Here is a 20919-nt window from a genome sequence, read left to right on the forward strand (position 1 = left end):
TACAGTTGTCCATGTCTGGTGTAGGTACAGTTGTCCATGTCTGGTGTAGGTACAGTTGTCCATGTCTGGTGTAGGTACAGTTGTTCATGTCTGGTATAGGTACAGTTGTCCATGCCTGGTGTAGGTACAGTTGTCCATGCCTGGTGTAGGTACAGTTGTCCATGTCTGGTGTAGGTACAGTTGTCCATGCTGTCAGACGACTGGAGAGTGAAAGAGGGTGGTGTCATAATGGTCTAATAGTAGTGCAGTTTGTTTAGGCTTAGAGTGAACAGTACTACATACAGTGTATTTCCATGTCATTGGTTATCCTAGGTTATGAGGGGGAGAACTGTGAGATGGACATTGATGAGTGTGCTGAGCAGCCATGTGAAAACGACGGCGAGTGTTTCCAGCGTTCCGACACATCCCACTGGGAGATGGATTGGGAGTTCAGGTTCGCAGACGCTGCCGGATACCTGTGCCAATGTCAATCCGGCTTCGCAGGTGAGACGCAGTCCAATGAAAGAAGAGGGTTTTTACTAACATTGAACGTTGCACAGGAGCAAATTTAAGGTTGGTTACTTTTTTGAATTGTTTTGGCCATTTCACACAGACAAAGAATAAGGTTGTTGGTGTTGTTTCTTTGTCCCTTTCCAGGAGAGAACTGTTCCGTGAACATTGATGAGTGTGAGTCTGAACCCTGCCAGAATAGAGGCTCTTGTGAGGATCAGGTGAATGGCTACACCTGTTTATGTCCGGAAGGATTTATGGGTAAGGTTTTCAAAAACTCAGTATTATCTACACCGACTGTACAAAACATTAGGAACACCTGCTCTTTCCATGACACAGCTTTCTCCTGGACTCACCTGGTCAGTCTAGGATCCCTTATTTGATGTCACTTGTTAAATCCACTTCAATCAGTGTAGATGAAGGGGAGGAGACAGGTTAAAGAAGGATTTTAAAGCCTTGAGACAATTCAGAAATGGATTGTGTATGTGTGCCATTCAGAGGGTGAATGAGCAAGACAAAAGATTTAACTGCCTTTGAACGGGGTATGGTAGTAGGTGCCAGGCGCACTGTTTTTTGTGAAGAACTGTAACGCTGGGTTTTTCACGCTCAACAGTTTCCAATTGTCCACCACCCAAAGGACACAACTGTGGGAAGCATTGGAGTCAACATGGGCCAACATACCTGTGAAATGCTTTCGACACCATCCATGCCCAACGAATTGAGGCTGTTTTGAGGGCAAAAGAGGGGGACTCAATATTAGGAAGGTGTTCTTAATGTTTTGTACACTCAGTGTATATCCTTGTGCTGTTTTTATCATATCAGAAGAATGAACTGATCTGTAGATTCAATTCTAGGTTGATCAATCTTCAAAAGTCTGACTGAAATAGTGCATTGCATTTGCAGGGGAAATTTGCGAAATCAACATTGATGAGTGCGAGAGCCAGCCGTGTCTGAGCGGTGCATGGTGCGAGGACGGCGTAGCCAGCTACACCTGCCACTGTCCTGAGGCTGAGCCTGACAAGCTGCCCTGGGGTGGCCACCACTGCGACATCCAGCTCCTGGGCTGCGTGGATCAAGAATGCCAGAATGGCGCCACCTGCCACCCGTGGCTGGAAGAGGAAGAGCATGGCCACACCTGCCTCTGCCCCCACGGCTTCTACGGCGAGCTCTGCTCCACCCCCACCACCTTCTCATTCTCCAGTCCGGGCTTCGTACTTATCATGGTCACCCTGGAAGTGGAAGAGAGGAGGAGACGGAGGCATGCCGAGCACCACCACCATGGGAAGGGAGTCCGGCTACGCTTTCGCACCACCTTGCCCGACATGGTGCTCTTCTACCGTGGTGATGCCGACAGCCACCTCCTGCTGGAGATTGTGGGTGGAGGTCTTCGCGCCAAGGCCTTCTCGGAGGACGCTGAGCTGGAGGTTGCATTCTCTGGGCTGGTCAGCGACGGAGACTGGCACGACGCTGACGTGTACGTGAACGAAGAGGAAGGGCTGGTTTTTAACCTGAAAGGTCCAGGATGCGACAGTGAAGGGTGCACGGTGAAGGATGGTGGTCCCAACGGGCCACACTTCGTTCCCTCTGAGGCGTTCGGTCACGTCTACGTGGGCGGTGCCCCCGGAGAGTTGCTGGAGCACACGAAGAGTGGCCACGGGTTTGTGGGGTGTGTGGAGGACTTGATGATCGACTTCAAGGACATCCTGCCCCAGAACCTTCCAGAGGAGCAGGCCAATGAGATGGAGCTAGGCTGTAGCAAGACAGAGTGGTGCGAACCTGACCCCTGCTCCGGTCAAGGCCACTGTGTGGACCTGTGGATCAGCCACCGCTGCGACTGCTACCGGCCCTACCACGGTCACAGCTGCTCCGATGGTAAGCAACATTTACCTTCCAACAATGTATCTGCTAATACAGTCTTCTGAGAAAGACATTAATTTAGAAAATTCCATCCAGACCGTTTTCTAATTAATCTAATTTGCAATTCCAAGAGCTCTAGCTCACTTCATCAAAGTAATTTTTCTAAGATATTTGTCTTCACTTTTTGATTAGTAATTTGCCCTAAGGTTTGGTTACAATTTATTTCGATTGCCCGGATAGTCCAACGGTAGATGCTTTACAGATGGTCATACTATCAACAAACTATCTGTTGAAAACCAACTGCTTGCTAAGGTTAAGGTTAGGGTTAGGATAAGGGTTTAGGGCTAGGGTTAGTAGATAGTTAGTTCAAATGTTACTGACTATCCAAATAAAGTGTTACCTAATGTCTTTCTATGGCCAGGTACACATGGTTTATTCCTCTGGTTCAAGTTTGTATTTATTTCCTATAATTCTGTTCTGACAGAGTTCCCCTCCTGGACATACAGCCATGAGGAAACTGTGAGCTACAGTGCCTATGACATTGGCACTGATCACGGCGCCAACTTCAGCGTCTCCTTCTTCCTGCGGTCTCTGAAGCCCGATGGCCTGCTCTTCCAGCTGAGGCGACCCGGAGAGGACGGAGAAGAGGGCAAGGCCTACTTTAATGTTTTCCTGGGCATGGGGAGAGTCCTGGTCAGCTCCGTCCCCGAAAGCCACCCACTGACGGCACCCATCGTCGTGACCACCGGCAAGAAGCAACTTCTACACGTCGAGGTCCAGTATGGACGGGTGTTCTTCCAGCACGCCGGCCTGCGCTACGGAATAGGTGAGGTTCCCGAGGTGGAGGTGCACAGTGGGGACCTGGCCTACGTAGGGGGTCTCCCCAGGGAGGGTGAAAACTCTGAGGCCTGGGGGGGACACTTCAAGGGCTGCCTGCAGGACCTGCGTCTGGACGGAGCACATCTGGACGTGGACGCATGGAACAGCACGCTAAATAACTCAGAGGGAGAGGTCTACTTCCCCTCCGATGCTGAGAATGTAGAGCCGGGCTGTATTAGCGACAACACCTGCCAGGTAGGACTGACTACTCTCATACCAGGACCCCTATTGTAATAACGTGTAATAATATTGTATTAACCGGAAGCGTGCCATGGTATAAGACAACTGACACATGACAATTATTTATTGAACTGCACTGTTCAAGGGCTTCAAGGGCTTGTAAGTAAGCATTTCACGGTAAGGTATACCTGTTGTATTCTGCGCATGTGACAAATACAATTTGATTTGATCAACTACTACAGACATGAGGGGTAGGATGTAAATGTGACATGTCAACTGTATCAAAATTCAGATTATCTTGAAATAGAAGGACATTGTCAGTAATGAATGAGGACAACTCAGTGACTTGTGACTGGACTAAAATTAACTAAATGTTGTTTAAATGTTCACCGAATATTCTTTTGGTCTGAAGCCGGAGCCATGCCAGAACGGAGGAGACTGCACCATCACCTGGAACGGCTTTGCATGTTCTTGTCCTGTGGCTTTCACTGGGAAGACCTGCGAGACGCGTGTGTGGTGTGTCAGTGACCCGTGTGTCAATGGTGGACATTGTGTGGACCTGACTGATGGATATGAGTGTGAGGAAATATTAAACTAATTCTCAGCTTGAAGAAAATCACTCAAGTCTTGCAAAACTACTTAGGGTTTCTTCACCATTGCTTTCTTTCAAAAGCATTGCCATTTTATTTACTTTAGTGTATAGCTGTCATTGCATGAATGAGAAAAATCCCCCACACACAAAATGCATACTAGATAGCTTAAACAAAAAGGTGGTGTTTTCATCTGAAGTCTTACCCACTTGTTGACCCTCAGGTGTGACCAACGCTACCTTCGAGAACAACCCGGTGCAGTACAGTGCAGAGGGTTCCTTGGGCTCGTCTCTGACCCACGTGTACCTGGAGCTCCGTACCCGCTCAGAGAACGCCGTGCTGCTCCGTGCCTCCCACGGGGCCGAGCTCCTACTGGTGGGACTGCTGGACTCCTCTATCCGTGTCGAGATCCACGGTGGCAACAGTGTGGAGGTGCTGACCTTCTCCGGCGTGCGACACGTGGCCGACGGCGGTTGGCACCGGGTGAGCATTTCCATGGCTGACCCGGATAGCGAGGCGTCACACTGGGTCATCACCGTGGATGGCATCACCGACGCCAGCAGCACCCCAGAGGAGGCAGGTGCCCTGCACTTCCTCAACGAGGAAGGGGCGGAGGTTGCTATCGCCGAGAGCTTCACAGGCTGCCTGGGCGCCGTAAGGGTCAGCGGGGTCTATCTACCATTTGTGGATGACCTACACCCGCCACAGCCTGCCCACTTCCACAGAACGAGCGACGAGGAGATTCATATGGGCTGTACGAGTGCGGACGTATGCCATTCGGACCCCTGTCAGAACGGCGCCATGTGCAAGGATCTCTTTAACAAGTTTGACTGTGTTTGCAAGCCAGGTTGGGAGGGAGAAAATTGCGAGGTGGACACGGACGAGTGCACATCTGGGCCCTGCGTCCACGGCACCTGCATGGATGAGTTGGCAGGTTTCGAGTGCGTGTGCAACCCGGGGTATGGGGGCGTTTCTTGCGAAGAGGACCTGAATGAGTGTGAGGAACATGGCTGTGAGAACGGGGGCTCCTGCATGGACCGGGTGAACAGCTACACCTGCGAGTGCACAGACGACTTCACCGGCCCACTCTGCCAGTGAGTAGACTTTCTGTTTACACCAACAAATTAGTGTCACAGTATGTGACAGGGATCATTGTCATGTGGAACAACAGATTCTCAGATTATTTTTTATCTAGCTTGCTCATATTTGTGTTTTACACAAGTTTTATATTGAGTTTCTCAACCTTTCAGATCAAATACAGAATACCTTATGGAAATATATTAAAGTGACAAAGGGATATTCTAAATATAAGTTGCATGATTATATACTTTTGATATTTATTTATACACCTATTTATGGACATTGGATAGTTTTGAAGATAAAACAGGCTTTGAGTCGCCATTGTGAAGGTGTGATTCTGTACATCACCCACAGGTGGACTTATCCTCCACTGACATGCGAAGAGGATGTTCAGTGTGAAAACGGGATCTGCCATGACGGACTGTGGGGGGCCAACTGTACCTGTGTGCCCGGTTTTGCAGGGGAGAGGTAAGTTCCCAAACTCCTTTCAATAGTGTGGAACAAAAATGGTTGACATGCACAAAATAATACAGCTGTTAACAAATCAGGCATTCCAGGGTACCACCGTTTGGAAAAAACTGCTTGGGATGATAGGGATGGATACCAGAATATATACACTACCGTTCAAAAGTTTGGGGTCACTTAGAAATGTTCTTGTTTTTGAATGATAAGCACATTTTTTTGTCCATTCAAATAACATCAAACTGATCAGAAATACAGTGTAGACATTGTTAATGTTGTAAATGGTGATTTTTAATGGAATATCTACATAGGCGTACAGAGGCCCATTATCAGCAACCATCACTCCTGTGTTCCAATGGCACGTTGTGTTAGCTAATCCAAGTTTATAATTTTAAAAGGCTAATTGATCATTAGAAACCCTTTTGCAATTATGTTAGTAGAGCTGAAAACTGTTGTTCTAGTTAAAGAAGCAATAAAACTGGCCTTCTTTAGACTAGTTGAGTATCTGGAGCCATCAGCATTTGTGGGTTCGATTACGGGTTCAAAATGGCAAAAAACAAAGAACCTTCTTCTGAAACTCGTCAGTCTATTCTTGTTCTGAGAAATTAAGGCTATTCCACACGAGAAATTGCCAAGAAACTGAAGATCACGTACAACCCTGTATACCACTCCCTTCACAGAACAGCGCAAACTGGCTCTAACCAGAAAAGAAAGAGGAGTGGGAGGCCCTGTGCACAACTGAGCAAGAGGACAAGTACATTAGACTGTGTAGTTTGAGAAACAGACGCCTCACAAGTCCTCAACTGGCAACTTCATTAAATAGTACCCACAAAACACCAGTCTCAACGTCAACAATGAAGAGGCGACTCCGGGATGCTGGCCCAGTTCCTCTGTCCAGTGTCTGCGTTCTTTTGCCCATCTTATTCTTCTCTTTTTATTGGCCAGTCTGAGATATGGCTTTTTCTTTGCAACTCCCGGAGACACTAATGTACTTGTCTTCTTGCTCAGTTGTGCACCGGGGCCTCCCATTCCTCTGTCTATTCTGGTTAGAGCCAGTTTGCGCTGTTCTGTGAAGGGTAGTAGTACACAGCGCTGTACGAGATCTTCAGTTTCTTGGCAATTTCTCGCATGGAAGAGCCTTCATTTCTCAGAACTTGAATAGACTGACGAGTTTCAGAACAATTTTGAGCCTGTCAAATCAAAATATATTTTACATGTAAGATTCTTCAAAGTAGCCACTCTTTCCCTTGATGACAGCTTTGCACAATCTTGGCATTCTTTCAACCAGCTTCATGAGGTAGTCACCTGGAATGCATTTCAATTAACAAGTGTGCCTTGTTAAAAGTTAATTTGTGGAATTTCTTTCCTTCTTCATGCGTTTGAGCCAATCAGTTGTATTGTGACAAGGTAGGTGTGGTATACAGAATATAACCCTATTTGGTAAAAGACCAAGTCCATATTATGGCAAGAACAGCTCAAATAAGCAAAGAGAAACGACAGTCCATCAGTACTTCGATCCAGAACATTTCAAGAACTTGTCAAGTTTCTTCAAGTTCAGTCTAAAAAGCATCAAGTGCTATGATGAAACTGTCTCTCATGACCGCCACAGGAAAGACAGATCCACAGCTACCTCTGCTGCAGAGGATAAGTTCATTAGAGTTAACTGCACCTCAGATTGCACCCCAAATAAATGATTCACAGAGTTCAAGTAACAGACACATCTCAACATTAACTTTTCATATGAGACTGCGTGAATCAGGCCTTCATGGTCGAATTGCTGCAAAAGAAACCACTACTAAAGGACACCAGTAAGAAGAGACTTGCTTGGGCCAAGAAACACGAGCAATGGACATTAGACCGGTGGAAATCTGTCCTTTGGTCTGATGAGTCCAAATATGAGATTTTTGGTTCCAACCACCGTGTCTTTGTGAGACACAGAGTAGGTGAACGGATGATCTCCGCATGTGTGGTTCCCACCGTGAAGCATGGAGGAGGAGGTGTGATGGTGTGGTGGAGCTTTGCTAGTGACACTGTCACTGATTTATTTAGAATTCAAAGCACACTTAACCAGCATGGCTACCGCAGCATTCTGCAGCAATACGCCATCCCATCTGGTTTGCACTTAGTGGGTCTATCACTTGTTTTTCAACAGGACAATGACCCAACACACCTCCAGGTGGTGTAAGGCCTATTTGACAAAGAAGGAGAGTGATGTAGTGCTGCATCAGATGACCTGGCCTCCACAATCACCCGACCTCAACCCAATTGAGATGGTTTGGGATGAGTTGGACCGCAGAGTGAAGTTAAAGCAGCCAACAAGTGCTCAGCATATGTGGGAACTCCTTCAAGACTGTTGAAAAAGCATTCCAGGTGAAGCTGGTTGAGAGAATGCCAAGAGTGTGCAAAGCTGTCATCAAGGCAAAGGGTGGCTACTTTGAAGAATCTCAAATATAAAATATATTTTGATTTGTTTAACAGTTTTTTGGTTACTACGTGATTCCATGTGTTATTTCATAGTTTTGATGTCTTCACTATTATTCTATGTAGAAAATTGTAAAAAAATAAAAAAGAAGAGAAACCCTTGAATGAGTAGGTGTGTCCAAACGTTTGACTGGTACTGTATATCTCACATGATGCTTGCTCTGGTCTAGACTTTAAATATCCTTATTGTGTTATTCTCCTCAGGTGTGAAACGGAGATAGATGAGTGTGAGTCGAACCCCTGTCAGAATGGTGGCTCGTGTATCGATCGAGTCAACAGGTTCTGGTGTGTTTGCCTGCCTGGCTACAGCGGTCTGTTCTGCGATACAAGCGTAAGAACTCTTGACTTCTTCATTCTGTTCCTTCTCGTCGAAGTAATTTTGCATTCATCATCTATAATAAATTCTTTCATGATTAGTAAACATTAATAAGCATTTATAAGTATTTCATCTTTACAATGCATGAGCCTTAATAACATTTATAAATGTTTTATGGTATTTATAAAGATTTAATCATTTATAATGGTTTATTCATTCAAATTATTATGACGTGTAATAAAAATGTTTTGCATTTGGTCATTTTAGAATTAGCCATAGTCATTTACTCATCACTGACATTTCTCCCTTGGTTCCTTGATTGTTTTCCCGCCTTGCAGAAACAGCCCCAGAAAGAGAGGGTGCCGTGGCTGGTGATAGCCATCCCCCTGGTGTGCCTCTGTGTCCTGCTGGCTGTCATCGGCATCACCTTCATGGTGCTCACTGCCCGCAAGAAACGCCAGTCAGAGGGCGCCTACAGCCCCAGCACTCAGGAGGTGGCCGGGGCGCGTCTGGAGATGGACAGCATGCTCAAGGTTCCCCCAGAGGAGCGGCTCATCTGATCGGGTCATAAAAGCTGATCCGAGAACTGTGCTCGGAACATGTTGCTATGCAGCGTAACACAAAAAGCTGCAAAAGCAGATCTGAGAGCACCGCACTGCTGGCAGGTGCGCGAGACTCACTTGAGACAATAGACTCTGTATAGTCAGTCTAGCTGGCTGGAAGGAGATACAGGAGGAGAAGAGATGATCTGCTTCCCCCTGCTGGACGGATGGACATGTTACTGACCCAGTGGTGCCGTGTAATTGTGGTTTGATGGACTGATCTAATGTGTGAGTGGTTTTGAGGATCTTGGGGAGGGAGTGGAGGTTAAAGGAGTGAGGGTTGGAGGAGTGAGGGTGGGCAGTGGGGGTTGGTTGGTAGAGAACTGACAGTTGGAGGAGTGAGGGTGGGCAGTGGGGGTTGGTTGTTAGAGAACTGACAGTTGGAGGAGTGAGGGTGGGCAGTGGGGGTGTTCTGCCTCCCCCGCCGGCGCTCTCTCTACCTGCCTTCGCGCAGTGTCCTGCCCCGCCCAGCCTGGACCCCGCTCAGGCGCGGACCGGCACGCCGACATAGACCAGGCACACGGTACCAAATAAAAAAGTGCGATCAGTGCCGAGCATGGCGGGGCAGGAAGCGCCCGGTTGGTAGAGAACTGACAGTTGGAGGAGTGAGGGTGGGCAGATGGGGGTTGGTTGTGTAGAGAACTGACAGTTGGAGGAGTGAGGGTGGGCAGTGGGGGTTGGTTGGTAGAGAACTGACAGTTGGAGGAGTGAGGGGTGGGCAGTGGGGGTTGGTTGGTAGAGACTGACAGTTGGAGGAGTGAGGGTGGGCAGTGGGGGTTGGTTGGTAGAGAACTGACAGTTGGAGGAGTGAGGGTGGGCATGGGGGTTGGTTGGTAGAGAATGACAGTTGGAGGAGTGAGGGTGGGCAGTGGGGGTTGGTTGTAGAGAACTGACAGTTGGAGGAGGAGGGTGGGCAGTGGGTTGGTTGGTAGAGAACTGACAGTTGGAGGAGTGAGGGTGGGCAGTGGGGGTTGGTTGTAGAGAACTGACAGTTGAGGAGTGGGGTTGGGCAGTGGGGGTTGGTTGGTAGAGAACTGACAGTTGGAGGAGTGAGGGTGGGCAGTGGGGTTGGTTGGTAGAGAACTGACAGTTGGAGGAGTGAGGGTGGGCAGGGGGGTTGGTTGGTAGAGAACTGACAGTTGGAGGAGTGGGGGTGGGCAGTGGGGGTTGGTTGTTAGAGAACTGACAGTTGGAGGAGTGGGGGTGGGCAGTGGGGTTGGGTTAGGAAACTGACAGTTGGAGAGTGAGGGTGGGCAGTGGGGTTGGTTGGTAGAGAACTGACAGTTGAGGATGAGGTTGGGCAGTGGGGGTTTGGTTGGTAGAGAACTGACAGTTGGGGAGGAGGGTGGGCAGTGGGGGTTGGTTGGTAGAGAACTGACATTGGAGGAGTGAGGCGGGGCAGTGGGGGTTGGTTGAGAGAACTGACAGTTTGGAGGAGTGAGGGTGGGCAGTGGGGGTTGTGTAGAGAACTGACAGTGGAGGAGTGAGGGTGGAGTGGGGTTGGTTGGTAGAGAACTGACAGTTGAGGAGGGTGGCGTGGGTTGGTTGTAGAGAACTGACAGTTGGAGGAGTGAGGGTTGGCAGTGGGTGGGTGGTAGAGAACTGGACAGTTGGAGGAGTGAGGGTGGCAGTGGGGGTTGTTGGTAGAGAAACTGACAGTTTGGAGGAAGTGAGGGTGGGCAGTGGGGGTTGGTTGGTAGAGAATACTGACATGGAGGAGTGGGGTTGGGCAGTGGGGGTTGGTTGGTAGAGAACTGACAGTTGGAGGAGTGAGGGTGGCAGTGGGGTTTGGTTGGTTAGAGAACTGACAGTTGGAGGAGTGGGGTTGGCAGTGGGGTTGGTTGGTAGAGAACTGACAGTTGGAGGAGTGGGTTGGGCAGTGAGTGGTTGGTTGTTAGAGAATGACGTTGGAGGAGTGGGGCTTGTCATTTGGGGGTTGGTTGGTAGAGAACTGACAGTTGGAGGAGTGAGGGTGGGCAGTGGGGGTTGGTTGGTAGAGAACTGACAGTTGGAGGAGTGAGGGTGGGCAGTGGGGGTTGGTTGGTAGAACTGACAGTTGGAGCATCCTGGTTGGGGGGCCCAAGGACCAAAGGACAACCGCTTGTCTCCCACAGACGGAGAGGAGGCATATGCTCTAGGAGTGAGCATTGGGAAGATGGACTGGATGGACTTCTCTTTTTAAGAAATACATAAACAGGGGGCACCACCTACCCACACCCTTACTAGAGCCTTGCAATTCTTGGTTAAAGGTAGGGCAACAATCTGAGGTTCAGTATTTTACAACTTTTACAACTAAAAGTTCAATGGTTCTGCACCATTTAAGCAGTCTATGGGCCAAAAGCAACTGTAATCAACGGGTTGGTTTTCTTTACAAAGCCACTTTAGTCACCACTAGCAAAGAATCTACGCGACAATGTACTGCCTGTTGAAGACATGTCTGTCTCTTCCCCCCCAGGAACTCTGCTCATAAGACTAATTTATCCTCCATGGTCACAATATGTGGAATTGTGGCACCACTACACACTCAAGGTTACACAGTTCTAGAACTGGTAGAGCACGCATTTTGGAGAATAAATTCATCCTTGTGAGACCTCGCTCTCTGTCGGACTCCACAATCCCTACCCCTTCCCAAATTTGAATGACTGATTTTCTTTTTGTGTGAAGAGGCTATAGTTTGTATATTTTTGGTCGTTCAAACGTGTTTGATTTTGTGTTTGATTTTAAGTTGAAATTAAGCACGTTCATGTGCACAAAGGATGTTCTTCCGCTCATTTTGTGCAACATGCTCACTTCTGTTTACAAACGGAGGATAAGACAATCGGTTTTCTGAGCAGCTAGATTAGTGATGAAACAACAGGATAGAAGTTTCTGATTTAGAATATTTTTTTATGACGTTTAAACAAACTGACGATGCAGATATCTGTGTTAAAGCCTGAGACGCTGTACAGTATATTTACCTGTCCTTATTTGAAGATGTCACTCTCACCAAAAGCTGGCGTACTGTAAGTATGTGACTGGAAACAACGAAAGTAAGGCAAAATGTCACTATGCCTTTATCTTCTTGTCACATTCTCAAACATTTTGTCATACTTGGACTTTGACTGTATTGTACAAAAAATGTTTCCTTAAAAGTGAAGTGCTTCACTGTTTCTTAATGCAAACATCAAGTCACAGCAAGACCCAACTGAAGAATAAGAGGAGTGGGTTCCATCAAATCTTTAGCGAAAAGTAATGTGATACAAATATGAACTATATACTGAGAAAACACTGATGTACTTTAATCCTAGTTCTTTTATATACTGAGGAAAATCTAAACGTTTGTGTCTTATTGTTGTAAATTATGTCAGAAATGATTTGACTGTAGTTCTTTGCTGGGTTGTTCGATATCTGCATTAGTTTGCACTGTTCTCACATTCTACTTTCAGTGACGCTGGACATTTCTTATGTTGATACTGTTCATACAAGGTTTTGCATAAAAAGCAAGAGTTCAAAATATGCAATGAAGACCGCACTGTATAGAGGATTCTACACAAACACAACCTTGTTGTTATTGAACTGTAAGTATGTGTTAAAAAAATATATAAAAAAATAGCGGGAGATTCTTATAATAAAAACACTGAGAAAACTGAGTCAGCACCTTTCAATTATAAGGCGATGGATACTGTTGCTCGAGTGTCCCGTCAATTTATTGGAGCTTTTGGAGTTAGTTAGCATTAGCCTAGTTCAGCTGAGCCTAGCTTTGAGGAACAACTGTTGGTTCCGATTTGAAATACCTTACCTTTATATCTGGGTGTTTCCGCTCATAAGATATGAATCTAAATGGTCAACATGCCAACAGAATCTGCCCCCAAAAAACCCTGTAAACTAACATCATGAGAAAGCAATTGATCTTTCTTCGAACCCAATTTATTAACACACAAGGTCCAAAAGACACTACTAAGGATCTTCAGAAGAGGCAATAGTTAGTCTTTGACTTCAGGGAATAGGTTGGTCAATAAGCAGATCACACTGCAGATCCAATGAGAGTGACAGACAGAAACATGGCTAGAAAAGAAGAGAATCAGTACAACTACCAGCTAAAGAAGGGAATGAAAAGAAGCCAGGCAGTGATTGTGTGACTGTGTTCTTTATAATCGTGAGATATACAAACGAGGAAAAGAAACAGAAAAAACGAAAAATGGAGGGGATGTGGAGGGGATATGGAGGGGATGTGGAGGGGAGGGGATATGGAGGGGATGTGGAGGGGAGATGCAGGGGATGTGGAAGGGGATGTGGAGGTATGGACACCATCTACATCAGCAATAAATAGACACACCAATGACTTTTGCCCAACGTAGATATGGATTAAAACATAATGGAGTATCCTTGACGGTAAGGCAAAGACTGTTGTCACTGAATGTTCACTCATTCAATAAATACTGTGCTACTGTCTTGACAAGTTGTTAGAGTGAGATTTAATTTAATGCATTGCTCGGATTCTTAAACCACACTTCAAATGTATTGTCGATCAGAAGTTACCACAGCCCCTAAGAAAGGTGCATACAAACCATAGGGTTCCTTGAAAAGTGATATACAAATCCCATGTATTATTTTTGTAGGCTCTGGTAAAATCAAGGTTTCTTATAAACACAATGAATACTTAGGGATGTCTAGATATAGCCAGGTAAATATTGACAACAAATTATTACTAATCCTTTGTGAATGAATTATCGCTAACTTGAGTAATGTATGACTAGCTAATCAACGTCACTAACACCGCGCTTCAGAGAAAAGTCTGTATTTTGGCTTTATTTTGCAAAACCTTTTGACAAAATCAATTAAAAGGTCCATATTATAGATGCATTTTGCAGTATAGGTGAATCACCGTCTAAAACTGGGGGAAATATTTTGCAAACCATTTCAGGATGGACTAAGAAAGACTTAAATGTCACTGAAGTTCTTGCTAACTCATTAGTGCCGTTTTATGAAGTATCCCAGAGATTCAATGGATTCTTTTCTCCATAAGCTGTTGTGACCAGAGAGGAGAAACGCGTAACTCTGAGGAGGAGCTCCAAAAGATGAAACTTTACTTAATGTTTCTAGTATTAGCCGACACAGTACTTGATATCTCTCTTTAATCAATCATACACTGTACATTCTATTTTGTTCCCTCTACACACAAAGCAAGGACCAAGATGTGTTCCAATTCAATTTTCCACAGACATAATTTGACATGATTTTGCTCCACAGCCTTACTGTATCTTCCACCACACCACTAGCCTTTAGCATTAGCATGTAGGAGTTCTCCCAAATGTTAGCCCCTATGACTCCATGAATGTGATTACCCACAAGGTGGTGGGGGTTTACTTGTAGCAGTTGTCGGGACAAACGTCCTATAGTGTCACAGACTAGTGTCGTCTTAGTTCTTGGTCTAGGTCCTGATTTGAGTCATTTCGGATCCAAACGGAAGCGCACTGGCAATCGGTTGCAAACGCAACCGACAACGGTAGCCATTTTGTCAGTACATACTTTACACTCTTGCACACATAGTAGCAGCACACTGAGCAAGCAGCCAGTGACTCAGTAGTAGATGATCACTGTCCTCAGACACAGAAAACATGATAACACTTAGAATAAGGCCAAAATCAACAAGGGGAAAAGGGAATACATGGGATGAGTTTAAATAGCAAACATGATTGGTGCAACATGGTTGTTCTATATTCTCCTCCTACTACATAGGAATTTACAATCATGGCTTCTTAAAGTTTGACAAATGAATTAGCAAAAGTTTCACCTGAAAGATTGCTGTAACCGGCATAACGTAAACCAAGGTCCATAACCAACTCCGTTCAGTCAAAATGTTCTGGTGGATTTGCTTCAGTCAATGACAACGGTCCATTAGTTAGTCCAGGCAAACAAAATCATGTATCATTCGAGAGTTTCCTCTAAAAACATGACGCCGCTGAACACATTGAGGGTGGACGGACTGCATGTTAGTGATGTGCCACAGATCGGACTATAACACCGCTAAGCTGGGAAATCCACAAACTACTAGCTACTCTAATGATTAGCATTACCATCGTAGCAACAGACACGGCTCTGACAGTTTCTGAGACATGATGGCCTTTTGGTGCCGGGTCCCAGGATAGAGTCAAGATGTGTTTTAGAGGCCACACGCCTTCCAGTTTGAGCTAAGCTAACGTCTAAGTGAAGGCATTGAACACACACAGCTAACACCAAGGGACACTGTGCAAGAGCGCGCTAGCATGGGCTGTGCATGGTTGGCATATACAGCGTACTGAAAGAAGCAAGGCCGGGTTGAGAGTCCCATTCCAGACTGAAGGACGAGAGAGAGGAGAGAGAGAAACATAGAGACATAGAGAGAGACGGAGAGAGGAGGGGGAGAGAGAGGGAGAGAGAGAAAGAGTGAGGTGTGAACTGCGACATTTAGCAGAGTGGGAGACGGGGGAGAGGGGACAGCTTGGAACCCAGCCTCTTGATTGGTCGCCTGACACAGACTCTGTTACTCATTGGTCAGCAGCATAAGCTGGTGCAGGGAAGAGGTGAATAAGACAACGCCCACACGTGGAAAGTAAGGAAAGGGGGGTTAGTCAAAAGTCTCCCACTTCCCCCGAAGGCCCTCTACCTTCTTTTTAGGTGGTGCAGCGGCCGGCTTAGCCATGGCCAGTAGGTCCCCAAAGGGATCCTGAGTCTCGTTGGAGTCCTCTGCAGTGTTGGGAGGCTTTGGCAGTACCCTAGTGGCAAGGCTAGGGGTGGGGACCGAGGGGGAGTCCAACAGGTTAGAGAGAGCATGGTGGCTGCCTGAGGAGGTGGGGGGAGGACCGCCATGACTGGGGAAGGCAGACCGCATGGATCCCATACCAGGAGGGAGGGTAGACCCCACGGGGGAGGACAGTCTGTAGAGCCCCGGCATTGTAGAAAGAGGGTGAGGAGGGTGACCATGGGGGGAGGCGTGGAAATAGGCGGAGGCGGGAGGCCCGTAGGCACCGCCGCCGAAGGGATTCCCTGCTACGGTGGGCGAGTAGTGTCTGTGGGTGGAGTAGCCGAGGGGCGGGGTGAAGGGGTTCAGGGGCATGTGTTGGTGGAAGGGGGGCAGGCTCTGAGGGTAGGGACGTGGCGGGAGAACAGGCCTGGAGGTTGGAGGTTCGGCACTGGACCGGGTGTCTGCTCCTTCCCCTGCCAAGGCTGGGGTGGTGGTGGTGGTCTGGGCCGGGTTGTTCAGGGGGTCCAGGAGGCTGAGCAGGTCCACATCCCTCCCGTCATTGAAGTCCATCTTGGTGGGCTGCAGCATCAGGTCACCCCCCATCCCAAGGGCCTGCCGGAACTCCTGCCCCCCTGCTGTAGTGGTCCCACCATCCCCCACTACCCCCGGCTTGGTCCGGGGCTGGGGCACTGGTGGAGGACCCAAGACCTTACCTGGCTCTGGGGTTTTCCTCCCCTGGGGGCGGGGGATGGTGATGCACTCCCCTTGGCTGGGGGTGATGAAGAGATCTGGCCGCTCGAGGACCCCGGGACCGAAGCTCTCTCGGCTAGGGGGCCGCAGCTCTTCCAGGTCAGGGGGGGGCACGGACAGGGGTCGGTCCCAATTCGGAGACACCCGTCCGGACATGGCCATATCATCCTGCCCATGCATGCTCCACATCTTGTTGTAGGGGTTGGAGTGCTTGAGGCCTGGAAGGGTGCCACTCAGGTCCATCCGCTACAGAGGGAAGAAACAAGAGAACAAAACAGCTGATAACCTGTACTATCAAATGCTATATAATGTAACATGAGTATAGTTAATGGACCACAGAATTTTTTTAGCCGGCTTGTGGGCTGTTTTTGGCACGCAAACCGGGAGTTTCAGACCCCTGAAATCCATTTTTGATTCAGGTCTGTAGCCACCATGTCCCACGTGTCCTCTAGTACCTGGTAGATTAATTTCTGCTGCTCCTGGGGGTCTTTGGGTGTGCGGAGGTCCTCCAGGCTCTTGGCCAGGCTGAGTTGCTGTCCCTCAGGCTCGTCCAAGCAGCTGAACATGTTCCCCAGCAGGTTGATATCAGCAAACTTCTCCATCACTGGGCTGGGCGGGGCTGTGTAGGAGGGGCCGCTGATGGGCTCCTCCCCCCCCTCCGCCTCTTTCAGGGAGCGGTAAGGAGGCGGCCTGTCGGACAAATTATTTAATTAGCTACATGCATGTGTGCACGGCTGCACGCACAGTTGCACATAATTAATATTGTCACATGCAGTACAGTAAACTGTTGACAGGGGTGGGCAATTCCAGTCCTCGGGGGCCTGATTAGTTGATTATTGGAGGCAAAACTGTGACACCAATCATGATCTTCTGTTTGGAATACAATTTGATTAATCAGCTGTGTTTACTAGGGATGGAGAAAAAGTGTGACACCAATCAGGCCCCCGAGGACTGGAGTTGCCCACCCTGTGAGCAGTTACACTGTTACAGTCCCAGCACATAGATACGATTATTAAAGGAAAGATTCAACCATTTTGAATGTTATATAATTTCTGAGCATATTGGAGCGATGTTCTATCAATTCTCAGGGTCATGTCATGTTTTCATGTGTACCTGAGCTTACTGCCGTTCAAGCAGGCAGAAATACATCCTACATCATATGATGCAAACGGATGATGCTGTATTTCTGCCTGCTTGAACAGAAATCTGTCTCTACACTTGCTGTCTCTACACTTGCTGTCGCTACACTTGCTGTCGCTACACTTGCTGTCGCTACACTTGCCTGACTGAGGCCTGCTTTTTTTTGCTACATGATAAGCTACTATTGCAGCAGATTATAATGTTTGCTGGCAATGGAGCCAAAAACCATTTGAGAGATGGACCACAAAACCTAATGCAGACAGCAGAAAGAGATCGTGTTCAGCCAATCAAAAACAATCAAAGAAAAAACATTGGAAGAGTGGCGGATCAGCCGCCCAATCATGCATTGAGCCGGACGGAGATAAGCCAATCAAAGAAGCACTACACAATGAAGTGAGTGCATTATCATAGGTAGGAGTACAGCGTACAGGGGTGACCATTCGAAGGGGGCAGAGAAGAGAAAGTTCTCGGGGAAGCTGGCAATGGAGTCGTCTTCGTGCTGCAGCTCGTCGCCTGATGAGTCCTCGGACAGAAAGACTGTGTAGTGACGTGTGGGACGGCCACCACTGGGGGAGGTAGATAAGCATAGGCAGAGAGAGAAAGAAAGTGAAAGGGAATGACAGAGATAGAAAAGGAAGGAGAGATAAAGAGATATCCCATATCCCACACAGAGCAGCGAGAGAGCAGCGAGAGAGAGAGAGAGAGAGAGAGAGAGAGGAGCGAGAGAAGAAAAGAGAGACAGACAAAGAAAAATAAAATTGAATCATTTTTTGTATATCAGATGATTTTGTGTGAAATGTTATCTTTAAAAAATAATTGATGTATGACTGATAGATATAGAACAGAACACTTTAAATTTCATTGAATGATTTCTTTGTTTTTCAATAAGGTGTGAGAAATGGAGAGATGATTGAAAAAGACAGAAAGAGAGAAATCTCAGTCTTGGCCTGTGACATATTTTTCTTCATTGGTAACATCAGACCAATCCAACAACTTATTTTCATATGCCACAAGAGGGCAGCAAACATCTGTAGACTTCACCAAACGTGAGTCTGAGTGTAGTCTGTGGGTCTTCAATCAAGTGGTTTTTACCAATCAGCATTCAGGATTAGACCCACGCATTGTATAAAAAAACAAATAAGCATTCCCACAACCTTTGAATAACACACTTAGATTGTTACAGCTTTGTTAATCTAGTGGCCAAGTCCAGCCTAAAAACTCCATGAATATTTGATTGAACCTTTCTCACAGTTACATCACAAACACACACTAGATGAACTGAAAACACTGGAAACCCCGAGGTGTAATTTATTGAGAATAGTTGGCTAATGCCGAATGGTTAGCTTCATGCTACTCTACACCTCAGGAGACTGTGAAATTGGCTAACTCCCAATGGTTAGCTTCATGCTACACTAGCCCTCAGAAGCTCTCATACATGCTTCTGGGACTGTGGGGCTGAGTACCAACATAAATAGAGGGTTTCCAGGGATATCATGGTGTGTATCTGCATACATTATACTGTGGCTAATATGTGCGTTTCTGGTAGTGAGTGTGTAGATGAAGTGTTTGTGTATGTGTCAATAACATGGTAGTGGGTATAGTTGCAAGTTCTTCATTATTAGTATAGGACAGGGTTCTCCAACTCCAGTCCAAAATAATCAACTAATTGTGTTCTTCATTTTTGGATTACTGCAGGGCTTGAGCGAAAGCCTGCACATCCAGTATCTATCCAGCACTGGAGCTGGAGAACCCTGTCCAAATGAAAACTAAAACAATTTGTTGTAGTTGCAGACCTTGGTAAGTGTGTAGCTTATAAGGAACTAGGTGATGAAGATGATGGTGATGATGAAGATGGGTGATTTGAGGATGTGTATAGTGTAGCTTATGAGGAACTAGGTGATGAAGATGATAAGAGAGAGGATGTCCTCCTATTGTTTCCCCAGCTTATCTTGTTTCCCAGACCTTATTGTTTCCCAGTCTCTTATTGTTTCCCAGATCTATATTTTTGCCCAGAGTATATTGTTTCCCAGACTATATTGTTTCCCAGACTTATTGTTTCCCAGTCTCTATTGTTTCCCAGACTATAGTTGTTCCCCAGTCCTATTGTTTCCCAGACTATATTGTTTCCCTGACTATATTGTTTCCCAGACTATAATGTTTCCCAGACTATATTGTTTCCCAGACTCTATTGTTTCCCAGACTCTATTGTTCCCAAACTATATTGTTTCCCAGTTATCTTAGTGTTTCCCAGACTATATGTTTTCCCATTTGTTTCGTGTTTCCCAGTCTTCTATTGTTTCCCAGACTATATTGTTGCCAGACTATATTGTTTCCCAACTCTATATGTTTCCCAGACTATAGTTGTCCCCTATACTTGTTTCCCAATTGTTTCCAGACTCTATTGTTTCCCAGACTATATTGTTTCCCAGACACTATATTGTTCCCCTGTCTCTATTGTTTCCCAGACTCTTAGTGAAGAGCTCTCCTCTATAGCCAGCTGACCCTAACCCCCCCAACACACACACACACCACACTAATTGTCTTGTAGTTTCTCCCTTAACTACCTCCTCCCACTGAGTTTGACCCTCTGGGTTAGGGTCAGGCTGGGGGCAGCCAGGGCAGCTGGAAATACCAGATTACATTTGACCTCTTACCCCTCACCCAACCCCATGACCTCTGACGCCACCTGGTCTCAGGTGGTAGCTGTAGGGTTGCTCTGTTATGACACATCCTCCACCAATAAGGGTTTAGGGTTCACCACATTTTTTTTGCAGAATGTCTTTGGTGTCAGACAGGAGAAAATCACTATATTCTATGTGGAATATGACATTTTCCTATCAACCTGATATTCACATACGGGCTAATGTCTAAGCATGTGTATTGACCTATGCACATCTATGGGCTAACATATGTGCACAATATTTTTCTGTGTCTGTGTCCGTTAGTGGTCACTCGATTGGAATAGTTTGTTTGTTTGATTTTATTTTTTATATTTCCACAGGGGGTCCACCTAGGCGCTCAGGTAAGCCAAGAGGACTCTGCAGCAAACGGTGGGCCTGAGAGTAGCTCCTGAACAGTAAGAACCACCAAGCTACACTATACACATCCCTAATCATCACCATCATCGTCATCACCTACGTTCCACATAAGCTAATCTATATACACATCCTCAAATCCCACATCAACTTCATCACCTAGTTCCCTCATAATCTACACTATACCACATCCTCAATCACCCATCTTCATCATCACCATCACCTAGTTCCTTATAGCTACACTATACACATCCTCAAATCACCCATCTTCAATCATCACCATCATCTTCTTATCCACCTAGTTCCTCATAATACACTATACACATCCTTCATCATCCTCATCTTCCATCATCAC

The 20919-nt window shown here is 46.7% G+C and overlaps 2 protein-coding genes across 2 annotated transcripts in view; one reads left to right on the top strand and one right to left on the bottom strand.

Moving 5' to 3' along the window:
* The first annotated feature begins 317 nt into the window (after positions 1-317).
* On the top strand, positions 318-9306 carry LOC111960912 (protein crumbs homolog 1-like). Its single transcript, XM_023983073.2, has 9 exons — positions 318-483; positions 637-750; positions 1393-2361; positions 2831-3420; positions 3818-3983; positions 4219-5089; positions 5430-5543; positions 8223-8349; positions 8673-9306. The coding sequence occupies exons 1-9, from the start codon at positions 336-338 to the stop codon at positions 8892-8894; spliced, it is 3321 nt and encodes a 1106-aa protein (XP_023838841.2). The 5' UTR covers positions 318-335; the 3' UTR covers positions 8895-9306.
* Positions 9307-13371: 4065 nt separating this feature from the next.
* The window catches only part of dennd1a (DENN/MADD domain containing 1A), a 132931-nt gene continuing 125383 nt past the window's right edge, over positions 13372-20919 (bottom strand). The window contains exons 20-22 of the mRNA XM_070439563.1: positions 17958-18286; positions 16845-17079; positions 13372-16635 (exon numbers count right to left, since the gene is read on the bottom strand). Of these exons, the coding sequence (XP_070295664.1) occupies positions 15523-16635; positions 16845-17079; positions 17958-18286 (1677 nt within the window). The 3' untranslated portion in view covers positions 13372-15522. The remainder of the gene's footprint in view (positions 16636-16844; positions 17080-17957; positions 18287-20919) is intronic.

Source organism: Salvelinus sp. IW2-2015, linkage group LG4q.1:29 (assembly GCF_002910315.2).
Source record: "Salvelinus sp. IW2-2015 linkage group LG4q.1:29, ASM291031v2, whole genome shotgun sequence".
Classification (NCBI taxonomy): domain Eukaryota; kingdom Metazoa; phylum Chordata; class Actinopteri; order Salmoniformes; family Salmonidae; genus Salvelinus; species Salvelinus sp. IW2-2015.

Excerpts from the sequence above, each read along its gene's own strand:
- LOC111960912 (XM_023983073.2), top strand. The coding sequence starts at position 336 with ATGGACATTGATGAGTGTGCTGAGCAGCCATGTGAAAACGACGGCGAG. Across the intron at positions 5,544-8,222 it reads CCCGGTTTTGCAGGGGAGAG|GTGTGAAACGGAGATAGATG; the intron begins GTAAGTTCCCAA and ends TATTCTCCTCAG. Across the intron at positions 8,350-8,672 it reads GTCTGTTCTGCGATACAAGC|AAACAGCCCCAGAAAGAGAG; the intron begins GTAAGAACTCTT and ends CCCGCCTTGCAG.